Genomic DNA, 21,461 nt, shown 5'->3' with positions numbered 1-21,461 from the left:
GGACGATGTGCGAGGAGAACTCGTAGCGGTCTCGGCTGCGGTGGCCGCAGATGTTGCACTCCAGGGGCTGGCGGAAGCCGTGGCAGCCCATGTGGATGGTGAACATGACGTGGTCCAGGAAGAGCACGCGGCAGTGCTCGCAGCGGAAGCAGCGCACCGTTCGCCCCTCGCCGTCGACCACGCGGAGGGTCTCCCTGGAGGTGGAGGAGGGTGAACTGGGCGCCGGGGCGGGGCCAGGGGGCGCACGGTAGCCTCCGTCCTCCCTTTTCATCTCCCGGTCTTTGGCGTGACTGTGCCTCTGGTAGTGCGGGGGAGGAGCGATGTGGTGCCCGTTGTTGCTGTGCACCAGCGGGCCGGGGGCGGTGCTGTTGCACACCTCGTCCGGCATGCTCTCCGTGTCCGTAGAGTCCTGGCAACCGTTGCTGGGCGAGCTTCGCCCCACCGGGAGGTCCTCGTGGCCCTCTGCCGCCTCCCTTCTCCCCACATTGGCGCCGCCCGGCCCGGCGCCGGTGTAGTCCAGCCCCAGGCCGAAAGCGCCCGGCGTGTGAGCCGCGCCGTGGATGGACCGGAGTTCGGTGAGGCATGGCGGGTGACCGGTAGGGAGATGAAGCGGCTGAAGTGTGTCCACCATTCCTCCTCCCCCGGGACCATGCAGGACTTCCAGGTCTCCTGGATGTGTCTCGCCGTTGTCATAAGGTGCAATTCCAAGACTGACACGAATGTGCTTTTGTCCTGCAGTTGTGAAAAACAACTATTATGCCAGATGTACAGTAACACCTCGCTTTACATACGCCACACTTTTCAGAGGAAAACTTTGCCCCGGTTTTCTTTCGTGAGAGGTCTCCGTAATTGTGTGTAACAATGCGAGTGTGAATGTTGTCTGTCTATCTGTGTTGGCCCTGCCATGAGGCGGCGACTTGTCCAGGGTGTACCCCGCCTTCCGCCCGAATGCAGCTGAGATAGGCTCCAGCACCCCCCCCGCGACCCCAAAAGGGACAAGCGGTAGAAAAAAAAAATTTACATCACGATTCTTATTCATCTCAATTTTAAATCAATACATTATTTTTTTTACAATATATACACACATATACCGGTACATACACATTTACACACACAGAGATATATATATATATATATATATATATATATATATATATATATATATATATATATATATATATATATATATATATATATATATATATATATATATATATATATTATTTTCAGTCTACATACTTTTAGATAGTGCCAAATATGTTTCGGTGTACAATCGCTGAATTCATTTATTCATTTTAATGATATCGCTTCCTGTGTACGCCACTTTGAAGAGTTGGGGCCCCCAACTTCACATCATGTTTACATATTTACTAGAGATGTCCGATAATGGCTTTTTTGCCGATATTCCGATATTGTCCAACTTTTAATTACCGATTCCGATATCAAGCGATACCGATATATACAGTGGTGGAATGAACACATTATTATGCCTCATTTTGTTGTGATGCCCCGCTAGATGCATTAAACCAGTGGTCCCCAACCTTTTTGTAGCTGGGGACCGGTCAACGCTTGAAAATTTGTCCCACGGACAGACGGGGGGAGGGGGGGACTTTTTTTTCTTTATTTTATTTTTTTCCCCATAAATAAATACAATCATGTGTGCTTACGGACTGTATCCCCGCAGGCTGTATTGATCTATATTGATATATAATGTATACATTGTGTTTTTTATGTTGATTTAAAAAATAAAAATTATTTCTTGCGCGGCCCGGTACCAATCGGTACCGGTCCGCGGCCCGGTGGTTGGGGACCACTGCATTAAACAATGTAACAAGGTTTTCCAAAATAAATCAACTGAAGTTATGGAAAAAGTACGGAGCCCCTAAAGGGACATGGGAATTTTTTTTTTTTTAGACATGTATCTCGTGGCCACGAGAAACTTTTTATAAAAAAACAAAAATAAATTTTTTTTTTTTTATTTATTTATTTTTTTTAAGAGCATGTCCCAAATTCCAATATTTTGTATTTTTTTTTTAATAAAAAGTTTCTCATGGCCACGAGATACATGTCTAAAAAAAATAATTCCCATGTCCCTTTAGGGGCTCCGTAAAAAAATGCCAACATGGCACTGCCATATTTATTATTGAAGTCACAAAGTGCATTATTTTTTTTAACATGCCTCAAAACAGCAGCTTGGAATTTGGGACATGCTCTCCCTGAGAGAGCATGAGGAGGTTGAGGTGGGGCTTAGAGGGGTAGCGGGGGGTGTATATTGTAGCGTCCCGGAAGAGTTAGTGCTGCAAGGGGTTCTGGGTATTTGTTCTGTTGTGTTACGGTGCGGATGTTCTCCCGAAATGTGTTTGTCATTCCTGTTTGGTGTGGGTTCACAGTGTGGCGCATATTTGTAACAGTGTTAAAGTTGTTTATACGGTACACCCTCAGTGTGACCTGTATGGCTGTTGACCAAGTTTGCCTTGCATTGACTTGTGTGTGTGAAAAGCCGTAGATATTATGTGACTGGGCAGTGCCTTCAAGGTTTATTGGCGCTCTGTACTTCTCCCTACGTCCGTGTACACAGCGGCGTTTTGAAAAGTCACACATTTTACTTTTTGAAACTGATCATTTCCGATATTACATTTTAAAGCATTTATCGGCCGATAATATCGGCAGCCTGATATTATCAGCCATTTCTCATATTTACACATAGGTTGGCTCACAAATATGTAGGAAACAAGTCCACAATCGCAACCATTGTCAAAAAAGGACGTTTATACTTTGCCGAAGGGGTTAAATATGTTTGCAAGGACGGAGAGAGAGAGTGCAGGACCAGGTGGAAAAGCTGTTAGTGTGGATAAATGAGAAGCAGCTAGCTGGCGATAGCATTCCCAAGGCTATCATTTGAGAGAAGGCTCGCCATTACCTGATGTCCAAAAGTGACGGAAGAACAATTTAAGGCGAGCCGTGGGTGTTTGAAAAAGTTTTTAAAAAAGGAGCCGTCATTCATGGCTCGGCTGCTCAGACAAAGCTGCCGCTGCAAGGATGTTATCAGCGAAGGAGGCTTTCTACCGTAGCAAGTTTTTAACTGTGATAAGACCGGACTTTTTTTTAGAAAAATATGCCAGAGGAGACTTTTATTACAGCGAAGGAGAATGCAGCAAGCCGATGGAGGACCGCCTCACACTGTTAGCTTGTTGTAACGCTAGCAGTATCTGGAAGGTGCCGCTGCGCTTGTTTACCACTCCCAGACTGTTCAACAAATGCCAACATTCAAGGACACAAGGTCAAATTATTGTCCTTTTTTGTAGCAACATATTTGGTAACATTTTGGAGAGCACCAAAGGGACTTTTGTGTACACATTGACAGTTCAGCTGGCTGTTGTTGTGTTGGGATAAAGAAAAGTTTGTTGAGCCACTCCCCGCTTGTTATGTTGGTTTGTTACATATACAGCTGTGGAGGGGGGCGTGGCCTGCGGGCCTGCCGCGGAACGGGGTGTGCAAGGACCGGCCTCGAAGACAGCGACAGGTGAGTAGATGGCCCAGGTGGGCCTTGTTATCTAATCACCTGTCGCCTTTATTAGCAGCAGCCGGATCGAGACACGGAGGCATACTTGCCAACCTTGAGACCTCCGAATTCGGGAGATGGAGGGGGTTTGGTGGTAGCGGGGGGTGTATATTGTAGCGTCCCGGAAGAGTTAGTGCTGCAAGGGGTTCTGGGTATTTGTTCTGTTGTGTTTATGTTGTGTTACGGTGCGGTGCGGATGTTCTCCCGAAAGGTGTTTGTCATTCTTGTTTGGTGTGGGTTCACAGTGTGGTGCATATTTGTAACGGGTGTTAAAGTTGTTTGTACGGCCACCCTCAGTGTGACCTGTATGGCTGTTGATCAAGTATGCATTGCATTCACTTATGTGTGTGTAAAAGCCGCATATACTGTATTATGTGTATGGGGGGAAAGCGGACGTGACGACAGGTTGTAGAGGACGCTAAAGGCAGTGCCTTTAAGGCACGCCCCCAATATTGTTGTCCGGGTGGAAATCGGGAGAATGATTGCCCCGGGAGATTTTCGGGAAGGGCACTGAAATTCGGGAGTCTCCCGGGAAAACCGGGAGGGTTGGCAAGTATGGAGTTGGAGTTGGGAGCTGGAGAGAGAGCGAGAGAGACACGCCTAAAACAGAATGCTGAAAAGCAATTCCAAACTGCTGTGTTTAAATAAAAAAAGACTGTATTGAAACTGTCTACCGGGCTCATGGAGGATCTTTCCGACTCAGGAGAACCCTCACGGCAAAGAGACCTTTTACAACACAATATAGTGTCTTCAAAGTGTACATTTTTACTATAAAATAGGGACTTTTGTCCAGTCTAGAACCAATTATTCATGTTTACATTGTTTCTTATGGGGAAATGTGTTTCACTCTATGAACAATCCAGTTGGAAAACCACGTTCAAGAACCAATTAAGATCGTAAATTGAGGTTCCACTGTATATATATTTTTTTTTTATAAGAAAATATTTTTAAAAATAAGTTTTTAAGTCATCTCCATGCAACCAGAAGGGGCTTTTCTAAGCCAAACCTGTTTTGAAAAAGTTTCATTATAATTATTATGCCCAATACTCTGCAATAATCGGTTGATATCAAGAATCCATTCTGAATCAGGAATCAAATCCGATCAAATTGTTCGGTGCCCAAAGTTTCACAGCCCGAGTAACAAACATATCATCCCGTTGGGGACTCGGTCTTGTTGTGGTTTTAAAGCGCTGCTCTAAGTCTAAGTCTGACTGTTTGTTGTAGATGATGCTACTAATGTACATAGCAAGCCACAAGATGTTAGTACATCAGTTGAGGAAAATGAATAAATGACATTAATGACATCCTGTAATTTGATTTTGATATTATTATTCATTTAATCTCTTGATAGATTAAAAATGAACATTAATGGGAGCATTTTCAAACTCATTATCCAATCATTAAATCAGAAAGTATAAATAACGAAAAATTAAGATAAAATACTATTAACCGCAACATGTAAGTGTAAAAAAAACAACATTATGATTGGTCTATTTTTAAACAAAAACAATCTAAAGTTGTCTTTATTTTTAAATGATCATGCCATGATTTTACAAGTCGCACCAATTTGGCAATATATTTCCCTCGATGTGGCCCCTGAGTAGGGTTGTACAGTATAGTAGTATAGTACCGCGATATTAATGAATCATTTTCGGTACTATACAGTCTCTGAAACGTACCGGTCCCGCACCGCCCCGCGCTCCCGTCGTGACATTGCTGGTTTTACGAGCAGAGGAGCATGTTCGGCAGCGCACGATCACAGAGTACTTACAAGCAGACACGGTGTGTCGACAGAAAAGGGAGAACGGACGCATTTTGGCTTAAAAACTAACGATAAAGGTGAAGTTATGAAGACGTGCTTTAAGACATGGCTAGCTCGCTAGCGGCTAACGTCCATCCGCAGTGTTTTGGCTACTTCTAAATCACTAATCCTCGTCTCCATGGCGACAAATAAAGTGAGTTTCTTACAAGTATCATCCCTGCAGGACGAGGAATAGCTAAACATGCTTCACTACACACCGTAGCTCACCGGCGTCAAAATGTAAACAAACGCCATTGGTGGATCTACACCAAACATCCACTTTAATTATATCAAGTACAGGCACGTATCTAGTCGATACTACTATGATTACATCGATATTTTTTGGCATCACAACATCTTTCGTTTTTTTTAAATGTATATTATGTTTATAAACTGAGGAAATATGTCCCTGGACACATGAGGACTTTGAATATGACCAATGTATGATCCTGTAACTACTTGGTATCGGATTAATACCCAAATGTGTGGTATCATCCAAAACTAATGTAAAGTATCAAACAACAGAAGAATAAGTGATTATAACATTTTAACAGAAGTGTAGATAGAACATGTTAAAAGAGAAAGTAAGCAGATATTAACAGTAAATGAACAAGTTGATTAATAATTCATTTTCTACCACTTGTCCTTAATAATGGTGACAAAATAATAGGTGTATAAATGACACAATATGTTACTGCATACGTCAGCAGACTAATTAGGAGCCTTTGTTTGCTTACTTACTACTAAAAGACAAGTTGTCTAGTATGTTCACTATTTTATTTAAGGACTTAACTGCAAAAAGAAACATATGTTTAATGTACCCTATGATTTTTTTGTTAAAATAAAGCCAATAATGCTATTTTTTGGTGGTCCCCTTTATTTAGAAAAGTACCGAAAAGTATCGAAATAGTTTTTGTACGGGTACCAAAATATTGGTATCGTTACAACTAGGGATGTCCGATAATGGCTTTTTGCCGATATCCGATATTGTCCAACTCTTTAATTACCGATACCGATATCAACCAATACCGATATCAACCGATATATACAGTCGTGGAATTAACACATTATTATGCCTAATTTGTACAACCAGGTATGGTGAAGATAAGGTCCTTTTTTAAAAAAAAATAAAAAAAATAAAATTAAATAAGATAAGTAAATTAAAAACATTTTCTTGAATAAAAAAGAAAGTAAAACAATATAAAAACAGTTACATGGAAACTAGTAATGAATGAAAATGAGTAAAATGAAGTGTTAAAGGTTAGTACTATTAGTGGAGCAGCAGCACGCACAATCATGTGTGCTTACGGACTGTATCCCTTGCAGACTGTATTGATATATATTGATATATCATGTAGGAAGCAGAATATTAATAACAGAAAGAAACAACCCTTTTGTGTGAATGAGTGTGAATGGGGGAGGGAGGTTTTTTGGCTTGGTGCACTAATTGTAAGTGTATCTTGTGTTTTTTATGTTGATTTAATTTTAAAAAATAAAAAATGATACCGATAATTTCCGATATTACATTTTAAAGCATTTATCATCTCTAGTTACAACACTACCCCTGAGCTAAAATGAGTTTGACTACCCCGGCTTTAACAGTGGCCTGTGCTTCAATGACGCAATAACACGTTTTGTCACTAGGGGTGCTGTGACAAGACTAATAAGTGTGCAGCAACATTTCTATATATCCCCTACAAAAAGCATTCGGAGCCACCCCATGAATAGACCCCCGGTACTCTCTGCAGTTGAGTAAGTATACATCACTGGCTACCACAAACCTCACCAGACTGAGGTCAAATGCTCACCTACAAATTTTTGGGGCATGGATCTTTTGCGTTTGGTGACGTTGCCGGCGAGCCGATCGATAAAAGTCATCTTGTCTGAGGAGGCGTCTGGTATGAACTCCATCTCCCTAATCTCCTCTCCTGCAAGAGCACATATAAAGATTGGCTCTGACATCCACAGTGTAGCGGGGTGGTGATGAGGGGGTGTCCAAAGTGCTATTCCATTTTAAAGTGGCACATTGTAAGAATATTACAAAGGACGTATAGTATTATATATTACACTCATTTGTGTTGTCATCTGTAACCCAAAAAAGGACATATTTTGTTCAGGACTGCGATCTCTATGTTAAGTTTGTATAATTGGCCATGACTAGGGATGTCCGATAATGGCTTTTTTTCTGATATCCGATATTCCGATATTGTCCAACTCTTAATTACCGATACAGATATCAACCGATACCGATATAAACCGATAGCGATATATACAGTCGTGGAATTAACACATTATTATGCTTAATTTGGACAACCAGGTATGGTGAAGGTAAGGTCCTTTTTTTTAAAAAATTATAAAATAAAATAAAATAAGATAAATAAATTAAAAACATTTTCTTGAATAAAAAAGAAAGTAAAACAATATAAAAACAGTTACATAGAAACTAGTAATGAATGAAAATGAGTAAAATGAAGTGTTAAAGGTTAGTACTATTAGTGGAGCACAATCATGTGTGCTTACGGACTGTATCCCTTGCAGACTGTATTGATATATATTGATATATAATGTAGGAACCACAAATATTAATAACAGAAAGAAACAACCCTTTTGTGTGAATGAGTGTAAATGGGGGAGGGAGGTTTTTTGGGTTGGTGCACTAATTGTAAGTGTATCTTGTGTTTTTTATGTTGATTTAATATATATAAAAAAAAAAAAAACAACAACAACGATACTGGTAATAAAAAAACGATACCGATAATTTCCGATATTACATTTTAAAGCATTTATCGGACAATAATATCGGCAGGCCGATATTATCGGACATCTCTAGCCATGACGTATGGTCATATAATTGTAATAATGGACGCTGGAGGAGAGACAAAAAGTGAGGGGGAAAAAAACATGAAAAGCACAAAAATGTTTAGAACTTAACTTTTTTCTGTCCTTTCTTTTTTGGGGGGGGGGTTTCTAATGTCACAAACAAGACGAAGCCGTCTGGGAGTGCTTTGTAGACGGGGGGAGGGGCCTACAGCGTTAGGAAGAGCGAGCCGTGCTTTTTTAATGTCAGAGTCTCAAGCCTATTCACTGGATTTGTTGCTTGTCGCTTTTTCGAAAAAGAGAATCTAACTAAATTATAGAGACGTAGAGTTGCTGAGTTAGCCAACACTGATCCCTCCTGCTACACCTTCTTATTCTCGGATTTAGACTTCCTTTTTATTGTCATTCAAATTTGAACTTTACAGTACAGATAAGAATAAAATTTTGTTGCATTAGCTCATGGTAGTGCAGGATAAAAAATCAATAAGGTGCAGATATAAATAAATAGATAATATATTGCACTTTTGCATATGCATCCACGTTTATGGATGTATGTTATATTGTCTTTATATTCCATTGAGTTAATCCATTTTTGGGAGGGAACTGAGGAGATTATTATGATGCGTTCAAGAGTCTTACGGCCTGAGGGAAGAAGCTGTTACAGAACCTGGAGGTTCTGCTACGGAGGCTGCGGAACCTCTTTCTAGAGTCCAGCAGTGAAAACGGTCCTTGGTGGGAGGAGTCTCTGCAGATTTTCTGAGCCCTGGTCAGGCAGCGGCTTTTTGCGATGGTATGAGGTGTGTTTAGAAGCGGAGTGACCATGCATTTTGCGACCTACTGCACAGAGTTGTTAACGACAAGCTACACCCACTTCCAAAATGATGTATTTATTAGGAATGTAGGCCTAAATGAATGTATTGATTTATTTGTGCATACTGACCCCCGTCTATGGAACAGAGGACTTCAGGACTGCAGAGAATGTTCATGTTTTTAAAAACAGGCTTAAGACCCACCTTTTTAATTGGACTTTTACCTTCGTACTTTACTTTTTATCTTCTTAGTTATGAAATATTTGATTTAATTCAGTTTATTTATCATATATTAACTGTATATTTATTGTTTTATCTTCATATGTTTTACTTGTAAATGGTAATGGTAAATGGGTTATACTTGTATAGCGTTTTTCTACCTTCAAGGTACCGTATTTTTCGGACTATCAGTCGCAGGTTTTTTTTTATAGTTTGGCCGGGGGTGCGACTTATACTCAGGAGCAACTTATGTGTGAAATGATTAACACATTACCATAAAATATCCAATAATATTATTGATGTCATTGACGTAAGAGACTAGACGTATAAGATTTCATGGGATTTAGCGATTAGGAGTGACAGATTGTTTGGTAAACCTATAGCATGTTCTATATGTTATAGTTATTTGAATGACTCTTACCATAATATGTTACGTTAACATACCAGTTGGTTATTTATGCCTCATATAACGTACACTTATTCAGCCTGTTGTTCACTATTCTTTAGACATTTTAAATTGCCTTTCAAATGTCTATTCTTGCTGTTGGCTTTTATCTAATAAATTTCCCCCAAAAATGCGACTTATACTCCAGTGCCACTTATATGTTTTTTTCCTTCTTTATTATGCATTTTCGGCCGGGGCGACTTATACTCCGGGGCGACTTATTGTCCGAAAAATACGGTACAATTTGTGTCCGCGTCCTGGTGGCCATGGTCTGATGACCTCCTGGTGCAGATGGCTCCTGTGATAGTGTTTGCTCACGTGTCTCCTCTGTACTCAGGCATACATTCATTTGTTCATATACCGTATTTTTCGGAGTATAAGTCACTGCGGAGTATAAGTCGCACCGGCCGAAAATGCATAATAAAGAAGGAAAAAAACACATATAAGTCGCACTGGAGTATAAGTCGCATTTTTTGGGGAAATGTATTTGTTAAAAGCCAACAGCAAGAATAGACATTTGAAAGGCAATTTAAAATGTCTAAAGAATAGTGAACAACAGGCTGAATAAGTGTACGTTATATGAGGCATAAATAACCAACTGCTATGTTAATGTAATATATTATGGTAAGAGTCATTCAAATAACTATAACATATAGAACATGCTATACGTTTACCAAACAATCTGTCACTCCTAATCGCTAAATCCCATGAAATCTTATACGTCTAGTCTCTTACATCAATGACATCAATAATATTAGTTGATATTTTACGCTAATGTGTTAATCATTTCACACATAAGTCGCTCCTGAGTAAAAGTCGCACCCCCGGCCAAACTATGAAAAAAACTGCGACTTATAGTCTGAAAAATACGGTATGTGTGTGTGCGTGTTTGGTATTTGTGTGCGTGCATGTGCGATGATGGGGATGTGGGTCATCGGGGTAGTTTTTAAGTCTGTAAAGCGCTATGTGTTGCATTTCTTTTATGTATGAAAAGCGCTTTATAAATAAAGTTTGATTGATTGATACTGTATATGGACCTACATTAAATTGGATTATATCATCGTTGATGCACAAAATATATTCATCTTCAATTTTTCTGTATGTTTCCCTCGTAGGAAAAAAGTTTGGACACCCCTGACGTGGATGAACAATGCTCACCTGCGTTGTGAGCGCCGATGGGCTGCTTGGACTCCACACTCTGCAAGTAGTTGTAGCAGCGCTCCAGGTGTTCCTCCAAGGAGCTTTGTTGCTTATAACTGCGAGCGCAGTAACTGCACTTGTAAGGCTTCCCCACAGTTGGAGAGGACACTGCACACAAAGTGGAAGGAGACCGTTAGGTTTGACGGCGCACAGCCGGCGTGAAAACACCGAACGGCGCCTACCGGCATGAGTGCGAAGGTGGCCGGTGAGCGCGTCCCTCCTTCTGCAGGCGTAGCTGCAGAAAGGACATTTAAAGGGCTTCTCCCCAGAGTGCAGCTTGATGTGACGGAGCAGGTTACCTTTCTGAGTGAAGGAGGCGCCACACTGATTACACTGGAATGGCCGCTCACCTGGAGAAACCAACTGGTTTTTACCTGAGAATGCATGGTCATAGATGCCTTTTAAAAAAGGTACAGTATCTCACAAATGGGATGACAGCAACCCTTTTTATTACAGTGTTTTCTCAAAACAACAGTGATTCTCAAACTTTTTTCACCAAGTACCACCTCAGAAAGCACTTGGCTCTCCAAGTACCACCACAATGACCGACATTAAACTACAGTAGCGTGGTAGGCCTAAGTGTTCATTAAAAACAAGGCAGAGGTTTTGTTTAACACGTATATTCAATATTTTTGGCTACTGTAACATTACACACAGTTTGAACAGTAACACTGTGTTTAACTATAGGAAAATAAAAAACACCACGCTAATCAAGTGATTCTTTGACGTACCACTTGAGAATCACTGCTATAGAAAGTTGGATATTCTCCGGGCGTTGGAGCGCTCGTAATGGGACTGTTTGGATTGTCTTCCAAGACGTTTAGCCTCTCATCCGCCCAGGCTTCATCAGGCCATGTTTAGACTTACAAAGCCTGAGAGTTTGGTGCAGGATCCAAATGATGTATCCCAGCTTATAGGGGATAAATACTTAGCAACTTGCACCATACCCCCTGAGAGAATTTTGCCGGACCTGAAGTATTTATCCTAGTTTTTAGAGGACAAATACTTTGAATCCTGCACCATACCCTCCGAGAACATGGTGCAGGATCCAAAGTCTTTTTCACTGCTTTTAGAGGATAATACTTTGGATCCTGCACCCTCCTTTTTAAGACCATGGTACAGGAGCCACAGTTTTATCTCTCTACTGTTTCAACTTGACTGTAGGCAAGACACAATTATTTTGCTACTCACTTGTGTTCTGAGCTATTACGACAATAATGGCCGTGTGTTGACTTTAGGGCTGCAACTAACGATTAATTTGATAATCGATTAATCTGTCGATTGTTACTTTGATTAATCGATTAATAATCGGATAAAAGAGACAAACTACATTTCTATCCTATCCAGTATTTAATTGAAAAAAACTGCATACTGGCACCATACTTATTTTGATTATTGTTTCTCAGCTGTTTGTAAATGTTCCAGTTTATAAATAAAGGTTTATTTAAAAAAAATAATAATAATACAATAAAATTAATTAAAAAATAAATAAATAAAAAACTCTGCGCATGCGCATAGCATAGATCCAAAGAATCGATGACTAAATTAATCGGCAACTATTTTAATAATCGATTTTAATCGATTAGTTGTTGCAGCCCTAGTTGACTTATTGCCAGTGGATAGTAAATCTACACTGCTCGACAAGCCGTACACAGACTACTCTAAAGTATATTCAAATTCCATTTATTTATTATGTATAATGTCGTCTATTGAGAAGATATACCGTGAGAAGAACACTGCAAAAACTGAAATCTAAGTAAGATGAAATATCTCAAATAAGGGTGATATTTGCTTATTTTCTGTCTGATAAGATAATTCTTCTCACTAAGCAGATTTTATGTTAGTGTTTTACTTCTTTTAAGGGTTTTGGTCCTAAATGATGTCAGTAAGATATAACAGCTTGTTGCTGAGATTTGATGAGCTATATTGAGTAAAACATGCTTGAAACTAGAATATCAACTGTTGCAAAGCTGTGTCATCAACACTCACAAGTATAAAAGTACTTTTTTAAAGTAATAATTTATTACTTCAAGCATGAAAAAAAAATCATGATGCCGAGCGCATATCATTATGTCAAGATAATGGCACTAGCATTTACTTATTTAAGAATATTTTTCAACATATTGAGCAAAAAGGTCTAATTTTTTTTCTACCAAGAAAAGTGCACTTGTTATTAGTGAGAATATACTTATTTTGAGGTATTTTTGTTAGCTAATTTTACTTGTTTGGGAAAGTCTTGACAAGCCAAATTTTCTTGTTCTATTGGCAGATAATTTTGCTTAGTTCAAGTAAAATACCCCTCATTTTTGTATTCTTTTTTTCTTGTTTTTGAACACTGACTTTTTGCAGTGAATATACACTTTCTGAAATGTGACGGGTTTACTCACGTTTGTGAGATAGCGTACGTGAAATGTTTGTTCAATCGAGCACTTACCCGTGTGGCTGCGTTTGTGCACCATGAGAACATTGGGCCCGATGCAGATCATGCCGCAGATGTCACACTTCAGCTTCCCGTTGGGCAGCCTGATACTTTCATGGTTGGCCAGCTCCCTGTAAGCCCCCGCAGCCTCCGTCGATCCCTGATCAGGACCTCCTTCCTCTACGCGCTCCACTCGCTCGTCCTCGTTACTCGGACCGGGGTCTTCATCACTATACAACTCCACTTTAATGGAGTTTGCTAAAGAGATGCTGCAAAGTCATTTTTCTTTTACTAGAAAAAATGAGGAATACAGTAGATCCCCGCTATTTGCTTGGGTTACGATCCGAGACCTCCAGTTAATAGTGGATAAAACGCCAATTTAAACACAGTAGTACGTCAACTTACAAACTAAATTGGTTCTGTGACGGAGCTCTTAACACAAAACGTCTGTCTCTCAACTCAACGTCGCCCATTGAAATGAATTCAAATCTATTTAATTGCGCATGCCTCCCTAAAACAGCACAATTTCAACATGCTATTATAAAAAATAAAAAAAAATTTAGATAAGATAGCATGTACTACTAACAACTACAGTAGTTTTATGAAGTAATGTAATAATATTGTACAGCAGGCGTTACTAACATTTTTTACCTCAAAACCCAACTTTTCCACGACTGAGGGGCTCAAATATTAACACTGAATTAGTAATCTTACTCTTGATTTGAATAATATTCAATAATTATATAGAACCTTGTCAAATGATATGAAAGCATGTGTTAATCACAAAGATTATTATCAAGGCTAAGGTCAGTCAGGCGGATTACAAAATAAATATTAATCAAATACACTTGAAAAATACTTTTATATACAATTACGCAGCGATAAAATAAATAAAGTACAACTAAATTAATAATAAATAGATATTTTTCCTAAATACACATCATATAGACTCATAAAAAATTATGAAAAATACATGTACATAACTATTACAATTTATTAAAATTATTTAATACAATTCACAAATGATGTTGTGCTAAAATAAATTAATTCTACCTTAATAATAAATATTAATCATGATATAAGAGTCTTAAAAAAACTGTCAATAAAATTTAAAGGGCTTACCTGGGCCGACTCCTATAGGTTCCATCGTTAGCTGACTATTATTTACTAGTTAGAATGCATAGAAGAAAAAAAAACATACCGTATTTTTCGGACTATAAGTCGCAGTTTTTTTCATAGTTTGGCCGGGGGTGCGACTTATACTCAGGGGCGACTTATGTGTGAAATTATTAACACATTACCGTAAAATATCAAATAATATTATTTAGCTCATTCACGTAAGAGACTAGACGTTTCATGGGATTTAGCGATTAGGAGTGACAGATTGTTTGGTAAACGTATAGCATGTTCTATATGTTATAGTTATTTGAATGACTCTTACCATAATATGTTACGTTAACATACCAGTTGGTTATTTATGCCTCATATAACGTACACTTATTCAGCCTGTTGCTCACTATTCTTTATTTATTTTAAATTGCCTTTCAAATGTCTATTCTTGGTGTTGGCTTTTATCAAATACATTTCCCCAAAAAATGTGACTTATACTCCAGTGCAACTTATATGTTTTTCCCCTTCTTTATTATGCATTTTCGGCCGGTGCGACTTATACTGCGGAGCGACTTATACTCCGAAAAATACGGTACTTGTTCTTGTCTCACATAAAGATTATGAAAGATAGGCAAAGTTCCAGGCGGTTCCTCTTAAAGTACTGTATTTTCAACACTAAAAAAGCCAGGATTATGCTGCTGTGTCGAGGCGCCAAAACCCTCTCGTTAGCTTGACGTTGAGATTATATTTTGATTTCAGATCAATATTTGCAAGATTAGTTTCACATCCGAGAACTCGACCCGTTTTAAGTTTTGAGATCGGATTGTAACAAAGTTAACAGTCGAAGCAAGTGATTTGGCGCATCACGTCACAAGTGACTGTACTGTATTTGGTGTTATTTTGCACTCCATGTTATGTTTCATTATCGCACAAATGGCCATGTTTTCCCACCAAAACATTTCTTTAATTATCATTTTGCGTGGACGAATATTCGGGAATCCACTGTAAGAACTTTCGCACCATCAAGTGTGCACTTACCACTGAGGGAGCGGTGAGGAGAAGTTTCCTTGCTGTTTGGGGTACTCACTGTCGGACCTCCAACACCCCCTGAAAATTCTCTTTCCATTGATGAGTCCCCACTAACTGCAATAACAACAACAAAACACATTTTAATGACGTTATGACTTGCTCAAGTGATGTCTGCCTGAATTACAACACATAAAGACCTCACCTGACATGTACGACTGGCCATTGCAGTCCTCAACATCCATGCTAGATTTCGGCCCGACACTGGAATGACAGCACTTATTACCATTTAACAATAGTGAAAACAAAATAGTATGCTGGCAAAGTCTATACATAGACTTTGCCAGCATACTACGCTACTCTCTAACAAGAAAGGCTCCAACTGTATTATTGGAGCACATAAATGTTAATGCAGCCCTAGGCAATCATTTTGACTCGGGGGCCACATTTAAAGAAAAAAATGTGTCTGGGGGCCGGTGTATCTATTTTTAGGAACACTAATACAAAACCTCACAATAATGTCTGATTGAATGCTAAAAACGTCATGACAGACCGCCTTAAAAAACGCAATGGAATTTTACATTTTTCTATGACGGATAAAACACTGAATATTGACAAAATATGAATGTCACACCCCCTTTCGATCGATATATTTTACAATCAAGTGAAACGCAACAAAAATGCAACAAACAGTGAAATACGAACGCGAAGGGTACAAAATAAACCCACCTACAATCTGATATATTACTAAGCTTTAGAACTTTGTTGTGAAAATCTCCTTCCGCGTCTGTGGAAACGCTTCCCGCCCACACTGCTTGGTACCTCGTCTGAGCTGCCGTGACGTCGATTACCATAGTAACTAATTAGATGACCATAGTAACTAATTAGATTGCCATAGTCTACTCTATCCTGGTCAAAACATATCAGTGATATAGTTACAAAGATGGGAAGGGCTGTTGGTATTTCCAGGAAATGTGCTGCTTTTGTTGATCCACCTCTTCTTTGTCAGATTGTTAAGAGTTTAGTCTTGTGTCATCTGGACTATTGTTCTACAGTCTGGGCGTCTGCTGCAAGTGGTGAGATCAGTAAGCTCCAGATTGTCCAGAATAGGGAAGCAAGGCTGGTTCTTGGTTGTTCACTAAGAACCAATGTGAACCAAATGCATGCTTCTCTTTCCTGGCTAACAGTGCAGAACAGGTTGTCAGCTAATATTCTTATATTGTTCAAATCAGTAACCGCTAGTAAAACTCCTGCTTTTCTCATGGCCCAAATAGTTCACAGTAGCACTATACATGATCATAATACCAGGGCGTCCAGTGAGGGACATTTTGTACTCCCTCGTCCCAGGAAGAATGCTTTGCGGAAATATTTTATTTATAGATCTGGAATAACCTGCCTCCAATTCTCACCGGCATTGAAAGTAAACAGGTTTTTAAAAAGAAAGTAATATTTTATCTCAGTCTTTAAATCCATTTTCTACCGCTTCCTAAATGAGTTTGCTCGTTGATGATTTGTTTGGTTTTATATTGTGTAGTTATATTTATATGGTAATTATTATTCTGTGACTGTAAATTGTTTGCTTGTTTTCTTATTGATGCTTTTATTTTTTTCTGTATTGTGCAGTTATAATTATATGCTTTTACTTGTAATTGTATTGAATTGTGGACCCCAGGAAGACTAGTGGGTTGTTGAGGCAACCAGCTAATGGGGATCCTTAATAAAAATCAAAATCAAATCAAAATCAAATAGTAACTAGTATATCATCCAAAAGCGCAGATTCCAACCATTGAAAGACTTAGTATAGTTCAGTGTTTTTCAACCTTTTTTGAGCCAAGGCACATTTTTTGCGTTGAAAAAATGCGGAGGCACACCACCAGCGGAAATCATTAAAATACGAAACTCAGCTGACAGTAAAAAGTCGTTGTCGCAATTGTTGGATATGACTTTAAAGCATAACCAAGCATGCATCAATATAGCTCTTGTCTCAAAGTAGGTGTATTGTCACCACCTGTCACATCACACCCTGACTTATTTAGACTTTTTTGCTGTTTTCCTGTGTGTACTGTTTTACTTCTTGTCTTGCGCTCCTATTTTGGTGGCTTTTTCTCTTTTTTTTTTTTTTTTTCTGTAGCAGTTTCATGTCTTCTTTAGAGTTTTATTCCCCGCATCTACTTTGTTTTAGCAATCAACAATATTTCAGTTGTTTTTATCCTTCTTTGTGGGGACATTGTTGATTGTCATGTCATGTTGGGATGTACATTGTGGACGCCGTCTTTGCTGTCGTCCAGCATTCTGTTTTTGTTTACTTTGTAGCCAGTTCAGTTTTAGTTTCGTTCCGCATAGCCTTCCCTAAGCTTCAATGCCTTTTCTTAGGGGCACTCACCTTTTGTTTATTTTTGGTTTAAGCATTAGACACCTTTGTACCTGCACGCTGCCTCCCACTGTTTCCGACATCTACAAAGCAATTAGCTACCGGCTGCCACCTACTGATATGGAAGAGTATTACACGGTTACTCTGCCGAGCTCTAGACAGCACTGACACTCAACAACAACACATCATTTGCAGACTATAATTACTGCTTTGCAAAAAATATTTTTAACCCAAATAGGTGAAATTACATAATCTCCCACGGCACACCAGACTGTATCTCACGGCACACTAGTGTGCCGCGGCACGGTGGTTGAAAAACACTGGTATAGTTGACGACTTAAAAAACATCACTGCACATCATAATGGCAGCTACACTTTACATCTTAAAGATCTAAAAAAATTATTTGGAAATCGTGAGATTGAAAGGCGGATCGGTGCGGCGTCTTCAGTAATGCGGACGCTGTATCGATCCGTTGTGGTGAAGAAGGAGCTGAGCCGGAAGGCAAAGCTCTCAATTTACCGGTCGATCTACGTTCCCATCCTCACCTATGGTCATGAGCTTTGGGTTATGACCGAAAGGACAAGATCACGGGTACAAGCGGCCGAAATGAGTTTCCTCCGCCGGGTGGCGGGGCTCTCCCTTAGAGATAGGGTGAGAAGCTCTGTCATCCGGGGGGAACTCAAAGTAAAGCCGCTGCTCCTCCACATGGAGAGGAGCCAGATGAGGTGGTTCGGGCATCTGCTCAGGATGCCACCCGAACGCCTCCCTAGGGAGATGTTTAGGGCACCTCCGACTGGTAGGAGGCCACGGGGAAGACCCATGACACGTTGGGAAGACTGTGTCTCCCGGCTGGCCTGGGAACGCCTCGGGAAGAGCTGGACGAAGTGGCTGGGGAGAGGGAAGTCTGGGCTTCCCTGCTTAGGCTGCTGCCCCCGCGACCTGACCTCGGATAAGCGGAATAGGATGGATGGATGGAATGTCGGCGGGCCAGATTAAAAACCTTAACGGGCCGCATGTGGCCCCCGGGCCTTAATTTGCCCAGGTCTGTGTTAATGTATGCGTTTATTAGCTGGTGTGGCAGTAAAAGCGACTATAAAGGAGAAAACTTTAACCTTAGCAGCTACGGATCAGTTGATCGTTTCTAACGCGCTCGACTCGTGACAGCATCGATAGAAGTCGTCAAACACTTTCGATCGAAAAAAAAAATAGTCACCGTTCCGTCTTCGGTCCGATGTTAATCGATGAACATATTAAATATCGATCATCCAGTATTTGCGCGGTGTTATTCGTGTCATGTCGACAGCTCCGTGACGAGTCGGCCTTGGCGGCTAAAGTGAGGCTAGCTTCCGGTTAGCTCTAAAAAAGCAACGCGACAACGTTTCAATTCGCGTTCGCTTCCTGGACGACGTGAATACAATTCAGCTCAGTGGGGGACCATAGAAAGCAAATTATCTGACATTTTGTTAAAAAAAAAAAAAAAAAAAAAAAAAGATGTTCGTTGCTAGCATAACAACATTAGCCAGTGTTCCTGGATGGTTGCTATGGCAGCAGGCTAATTGGCTAAGCTAGCGAGCGCCCCGCGGCCACAAAGTAACGAAAACTGACGTTATTTCGACCAACATTTTTTAAAGCATCTAGTCCCAAAAATGTCTACGGTGTTACCTGTCCCGGGCGAGGGTGACTAGCGAGGTTATTCGCCGTTTGCATCTGCCTGTTTGTGTTTATAACGACGACATTCCCGGCAGGACCTAAGTCACGTGACAATCCATTTCCGGTTACAGCCGGTTATACTACATTTTTAATATTAATGCATTTATTTTTGTGTCATTCATCAATAAGGTTCATGATTTTCTACCAGTATTACTCTTCCTTGTACTTTTAAAAACACATGAACCGTTTTTTTTAACTAGATCAAATTAGTACTTTGTATTACATGTTAGGCTATCGGCTATCGGAGCTAGCAGCTACACAACAGTTCAGCATACAATCAATCAATCAATCAATGTTTATTTATATAGCCCTAAATCACAAGTGTCTCAAAGGGCTGCACAAGCCACAACGACATCCTCGGTTTAGATCCCGTATTCTTTCTTTCTTGTAGTTTATTTGGAACATGAACACACTTACAGTATAATACATCACACAATTTCATATCATTTCACTTTACATCATGTCCGAAAAGGAGTAGGAAGAAGCAAAGCTTATTTAATCCTACCCCTTTCCCACTTCAGAGCGTTTACAAATATATAGAATAATTTACTGACCTTTTTATACAATAAAATAACATCTGTGGATTAGTATACACAACAGTTTTGTAATATTTAATGAATTAATTCAGTCATTATTAACATACTGAGATGAAGAATATCTTACTTTCAATAAGGTTGAAAGTATTTCTCATAATTCTTCTTCTTTGTACTTTGTAAGCACTATTATTTTGAATAGCACACAGGCACATGGGGGTCAGCAACCCGCGGCTCTCGAGTCGCATGCGGCTCTCTAGTGGCTCCCTGGAGCATTTTTAAAAAAGGATTGAAAATGTAAAAAAGATGGGGGGTAAAATAATTGTTTTTGTGTTAGTATGTTTTTTGTTTGAGGACAAACATGACACGACCCTTCCCAATTGTTAGAAAGCCCACTGTTTAATATGTTTGTGTGTATGCTTCACTGACGAGAGTATTTGGTGAACATCGTTTTGTCCTACTAATTTCAGCGGTTCTTGAACTCACAGTACAATAAACAGTTTGTTCACATGTAAAATATTCCACTCCTTCTTTGTCTCATTTTGTCCACCAAAAGTTTTATACTGTGCGTGAATGCACAAAGGTGAACTTTGTTGATGTTATTGACTTGTTGGAGTCTATTTACTAGGGCTGCAAATCTTTGGGTGTCCCACGATTCGATTATAAATCGATTTTTCTCGATTCTCGATTCAAAAACGATATTATTCCGATTCAAAACAATTATCTAATCATTCAATACATAGATTTCAGCAGGATCTACCCCAGTCTGCTGACATGCAAGCAGAGTAGTAGATTTTTGTAAAAAGCTTTTATAATTGTAAAGGACAATGTTTTATCAACTGATTACAATAATGTAAATTTGTTTTAACTATTAAATGAACCAAAAATATGACTTATTTTATCTTTGTGAAAATATTAGACACAGTGTGTTGTCAAGCTTGTGAGATGCGATGCAAGTGTAAGCCACTGTGACACTATTGTTCATTTTTTATTTTTTTTTTATTTATTTTTATTATAAATGTCTAATGATAATGTCAATGAGGGATTTTTAAACACTGCTATGTTGAAATTGTAACTAATATTGATACTGTTGTTGATAATATTAATTTTTGTTTCACTACTTTTGGTTTGTTCTGTGTGGTGTTTGTGTCTCCTCTCAATTGCTCTGTTTATTGCACTTCTGAGTGTTGCAGGGACGGGTTTGGTTTTGGAATTGGATTGCATTGTTATGGTATTGCTGTGTATTGTTTTATTGGATTGATTAATTAAAAAAAATTAAAAAATTGATTTAAAAAAAATGAGAATCGATTCTGAATCGCACAACGTGAGAATCGCGATTCGAATTCGAATCGATTTTTTCCCACACCCCTAATGCATATGTATTAATATCATATTGATATATATAAGTTGATGTGAGACAATTCTTCTTCAAGAATTG

General features: G+C 39.4%; 1 protein-coding gene across 8 annotated transcripts in view; it reads right to left on the bottom strand.

The window, feature by feature from the left end:
* LOC133643461 (zinc finger protein Eos-like) overlaps positions 1-19,559 on the bottom strand; it is a 20,097-nt gene extending 538 nt beyond the window's left edge. Inside the window, exons 1-8 of one of the 8 annotated variants that reach the window (XM_062038056.1) lie at positions 19,443-19,559; positions 15,614-15,672; positions 15,421-15,525; positions 13,288-13,530; positions 11,036-11,227; positions 10,812-10,961; positions 7,172-7,291; positions 1-732 (exon numbers count right to left, since the gene is read on the bottom strand). The exon at positions 1-732 is cut by the window's left edge and continues 538 nt beyond it. In XM_062038056.1, the coding sequence (XP_061894040.1) occupies positions 1-732; positions 7,172-7,291; positions 10,812-10,961; positions 11,036-11,227; positions 13,288-13,530; positions 15,421-15,525; positions 15,614-15,653 (1,582 nt within the window). In that variant the 5' untranslated portion in view covers positions 15,654-15,672; positions 19,443-19,559. Of the gene's footprint in view, positions 733-7,171; positions 7,292-10,811; positions 10,962-11,035; positions 11,228-13,287; positions 13,542-15,420; positions 15,526-15,613; positions 15,673-18,993; positions 19,148-19,442 lie in introns of those variants that run through there. The other 7 variants (XM_062038058.1, XM_062038057.1, XM_062038063.1 and 4 more) reach the window with 7 other exon arrangements.
* Positions 19,560-21,461: the final 1,902 nt, after the last annotated feature.

The sequence above is a fragment of the Entelurus aequoreus genome, linkage group LG26 (assembly GCF_033978785.1).
Source record: "Entelurus aequoreus isolate RoL-2023_Sb linkage group LG26, RoL_Eaeq_v1.1, whole genome shotgun sequence".
In the NCBI taxonomy this organism is placed as follows: Eukaryota; Metazoa; Chordata; class Actinopteri; order Syngnathiformes; family Syngnathidae; genus Entelurus; species Entelurus aequoreus.
This window is presented reverse-complemented; position numbering and strand designations above follow the sequence as displayed.